The 4,006-nt window shown below is 35.3% G+C and overlaps 1 protein-coding gene across 2 annotated transcripts; it reads right to left on the bottom strand.

Moving 5' to 3' along the window:
- Positions 1-625: 625 nt before the first annotated feature.
- On the bottom strand, positions 626-3,150 carry LOC108777462 (uncharacterized). 2 transcript variants are annotated; one of them, XR_001940827.1, is made up of 5 exons: positions 2,952-3,150; positions 2,625-2,823; positions 1,878-2,026; positions 1,553-1,644; positions 626-1,300 (listed from the first exon to the last, which is right to left on the bottom strand). XR_001940827.1 is itself a non-coding variant. In XM_018544372.1 (4 exons), the coding sequence occupies exons 1-4, from the start codon at positions 3,103-3,105 to the stop codon at positions 1,290-1,292; spliced, it is 513 nt and encodes a 170-aa protein (XP_018399874.1). In that variant the 5' UTR covers positions 3,106-3,150; the 3' UTR covers positions 626-1,289. The 2 variants fall into 2 exon arrangements, 1 of the variants encoding a protein (XP_018399874.1); XM_018544372.1 differs by lacking the exon at positions 1,553-1,644.
- Positions 3,151-4,006: the final 856 nt, after the last annotated feature.

The following is a 4,006-nucleotide window of genomic DNA, read 5'->3' as shown; positions in this document are numbered from 1 at the left end:
AATATATAACTGATGATGTAATGTTTAAATATTGTCAATTACAGTTTCATTATTGCTATGTGATATATAGAAAGTGTTTAGAAATGAAATATTTACTATCAGTAAAGAATATTTGACATAAACGGTTTTGACTTAACTCCAAATATGTATCTATATCAACAATGAAACCATCTTCTTTGAAGCAGAATGTGTCCAATATACAGAATAATTATGCAACCCTTTCTGTCAAATTTGCGAATAATTTGTTTTCTTCACAACTATTACCTTTTTACACTAGCGACTACTACAACTTTTTCGAATGTCGGGAGTACACCTGAAGTGATTTCGAACTTGCCTTCGTCTTACTCGCAAATTTAAAATAGGAGGATGTTGTATAAGGAAATAAAATACTAAGCTAATATGAAATGAACAATGTTTTTTTTTATAACATAATTTACTCACTATTGCAAACACAAACATGAATATAATATGCAGATTTAATTATTAACAATGTTAATAAACAAAATTCGTACTTGAAACATTCTAACCGTGTTACATTCAATCAGTTACAAATAACATTCGTGATTCTTTGCAGCTTCTTATTTTTCTTTTTTGTTAAGTTATTTTCACGCACATTATTATTTACGTTATTATTTTTTTTTTATTTATTATTTCCTTTGTCATGGGTGTCGAAAAATTATAAAAAATTGGCTGCTTCCTCTTCGAGAACAGACCGCGAGCCATTATCACCTGGCAGGTTTTATGAGGTCCATAAATCTTCTGCTCCTTTCTGTCGACATCTATTTTATTTAAAATATACACCTCGTCGAATGTTAAAATTGTTACTTTTTCCGCAAGTGACAGATCTTCTCCTTTTAACCGCATAATATTTAAAACCTCATGCAGAATTCCCGGTTTCAGTTGAAAGTTGGATATCCACTTTCGGAGGGTTGAGACGCTAGGAAGTGGAACTTTTCTTACATCTCTTAAATAATTATAAGCTTTCGAACTGATAGATCGCAGCGCAATTGCGGAAGTAATGTCCTCAATAGCCCAATGTATTCGGCCAGATTTGCCAGATATTAGTTTTCTTACTTGACCCTTGGTAAAAACTTAACTGAGAATAGAGGTCGCATATTCAACATTCGACTGGTGAGATGAGTTGTGTATATCAGTATTCTCGTTACGTTTACGTTTCAACTCAGCATTTTCTTGTAGAAGGTGGATATTTTGCTCTTGAATCTCCGCATAATGTTTCTTCGTCTGCTCCAGCTCCTCCAATAACTCACCGTTTGTTCTCGGTGGCAAAGTCAGCGAGCTTCTGAAAAAAGGAAGGTTCATATAAATCATAATACAGTATCATAAGAAAGTAATTGTGCTCCTATTTTCGGTGTTGCAGTATAACTGGTTTTACATAATAATGATAATAGTAATAATGATAATAATAATAATAATAATCATATTTCATATTAAAATAGCGTTTGTTGAAAGAAATTCATTAGTAACTGGACATTTACAAACCTACTCCGAAAACTAATTTCATAAATATCTTTTGAAAGGTTTAAATACATACATTTCATGTTCACAATTCATCAGTTCGCAATTTCCTCGGGGTTTACAATTCTAAACTCCACTTTGTGGTTCCAGGTTGTTGACACTAGAGTCCTAGATATCAGAGAAGCGCAACCGGCTTAAGTCAGTATCGCAAAATTACTAAGAAAAGTATTAAAAATGGCGTCATTTGCAGACGAAATATGAAATCCACCAATCGTCTATTAGTCAGCCATTTTTAATACCACTGAATGAATGTCATGATTGGCTGACAGTCAGCTAATCAGGACGCGGAACATCGGTTGCGCTTCTCTGATATCTAGGACTCTAGTTGACACTAGTATTACCAACAACTTTTTCCCTCAGCGGTTCCTGCACATTTACCACTGCGCTATTCTCCTCCATGGCACTTCCGACACCTGCCTCGTTTCCTGCACAAGCTGTCTTTGATTTTGCATAAGCAACCAATTGCGTATATGTTGGTATAGCGCCACACCTGTCATAAACAATTGGAAATTAACATTACAATAACTAACTCCACATGAAATGTTGTTATAATACACAATGATTATCTCTACACTGACAGTTGAGATCTGTTAGTATGCGATCAATACGATCTTAATAATAATATTTGTACGTAAGATAAGACTCTGAATCTGCCATTCCGCGATTTAACCGAATGGACAATACAGATTACTTTCGTTTCAATCTAAAGAACTATACATAAACGTAACATCAACATTGAAAAGTGTGCACTTATGGCTTTTTTTGTTTCCTATTTTGTCCATATCCCAAAATATAGTCGTTTCAGCGAGAAGTATGCAGTTACACTTTTTAAAGTATTCCATTTATAATTAAAAATAATTGATTCCACTAAAATATCGAATTATCTCAAAATAAAACAAAAATACAGATACGACTTTATCATTGGTAGTTTCAACTTGAAATACAGTTTATTTTTATGAGCGCAACAATGTAAATTTTTTTGCTGGATGATTAGTGCCCATTTATTATATAATAAATAAATAAATATAATAATTAACTCCATTCAGTATAACAAGATGGTAAACATGTACAACACATAAAAATCTTACCATGACTTCGCATGATGAACTGTATTTCTGGAAGAAGATAAGCACATTTTTTTCGGCTGTGGTTGTAAATCTAAATTTAATGTAGGCAATGAACCTTTCTTCAGTCTCAACATTATTCTGCTCTGGCCACATTTTGTTTTAGGAATCGTTGCTCTCTTTTCAATACACTCGGGTGCGAAATGAATTTCGCATACTGCAGCTGAAACAAGAACGTTAATAAATGTTTAAATATCTTTAAAATTGATACGAAACCAATGCTTTGAAAAGTATTGTTTTTTTGCCCATTTACGCGAGTAAATAAATAAAATGTGTAAATAAATGTCTTACCCGTGCTGATTTTCAGTTCTTCGAGCTGTCGACCACAAGCCTCGAGCCACTTATTTTGAAGATCAGGATCATGTGGAAAGAAATACAATTTTGAATTGTTTTCTTTCAAGCCCGTTGAACGATTTTTGCAGTGTCGAACTGCACACACAGGCATGCCGTATAAATAAGTTCGTTTCTAGTCGCGACCGTTGTAACCGGGTTTGTTTGCATCCTGTATGTCACACGGAGACACACTATCAAACGCCATACACTCACACAAAAACAACTCAAGCGCGTTTACTTCCTCCCTTTCAGCTCACACAGCGATTGGTTGGTTTATTTTACCACTGCGCAACTCCTAAGTACTTCACCTTGTATACTTCCACCATGGATAGAGGTCTGCCCCGACAGTACACCCACGGTAGAGTCCTAGATATCAGAGAAGCGCAACCGATGTTCCGCGTCCTGATTAGCTGACTGTCAGCCAATCATGACATTCATTCAGTGGTATTAAAAATGGCTGACTAATAGACGATTGGTGGATTTCATATTTCGTCTGCAAATGACGCCATTTTTAATACTTTTCTTAGTAATTTTGCGATACTGACTTAAGCCGGTTGCGCTTCTCTGATATCTAGGACTCACACCCACGGTAATTAATTCTGTCCCTCGGAAATTTTCACAAAATGAAAAGTGACCTCCTTTCTATATTAATTGTCACTATTCATGCACGATAAGGTTCAGTCGTAACGTTAATCGTGCATGGATTGTGACAATTAATATAGAAAGGTGGTCATTTTTTATTTTGTGAAATTTTCCGAGGGACAGAATTAATTACCGTGGGTGTACATACAATCGTAGAAGTAATGCGCCCCTGTGCAGGGGGAGGAGGGGAGAAAGTTACTTCGCGTGGAAAGTTCAATGTTTCTGAACAGGGAAAGGTGTACAATTTCGTGTCTGACAACAATATATTTGTTTTGCAGTGTTAATTTCAAATTTGGTGCATTCTGTTGGACTCAAACGATACCAAGCGCATGCGCACGAAGTCAGACAGCATGAAGAAGGCATACTCGTAG

This window comes from Cyphomyrmex costatus, unplaced genomic scaffold, assembly GCF_001594065.2.
Source record: "Cyphomyrmex costatus isolate MS0001 unplaced genomic scaffold, Ccosl1.0 scaffold430, whole genome shotgun sequence".
Taxonomy (NCBI): domain Eukaryota; kingdom Metazoa; phylum Arthropoda; class Insecta; order Hymenoptera; family Formicidae; genus Cyphomyrmex; species Cyphomyrmex costatus.
This window is presented reverse-complemented; position numbering and strand designations above follow the sequence as displayed.

Coding starts and splice junctions, on each gene's coding strand:
- LOC108777462 (XM_018544372.1), bottom strand. CDS start 3,105: ATGCCTGTGTGTGCAGTTCGACACTGCAAAAATCGTTCAACGGGCTTG. Junction 2,824..2,951: donor AGAACTGAAAATCAGCACGG/GTAAGACATTTA, acceptor TTCTTGTTTCAG/CTGCAGTATGCGAAATTCAT. Junction 2,027..2,624: donor GTTCATCATGCGAAGTCATG/GTAAGATTTTTA, acceptor TGTTTATGACAG/GTGTGGCGCTATACCAACAT.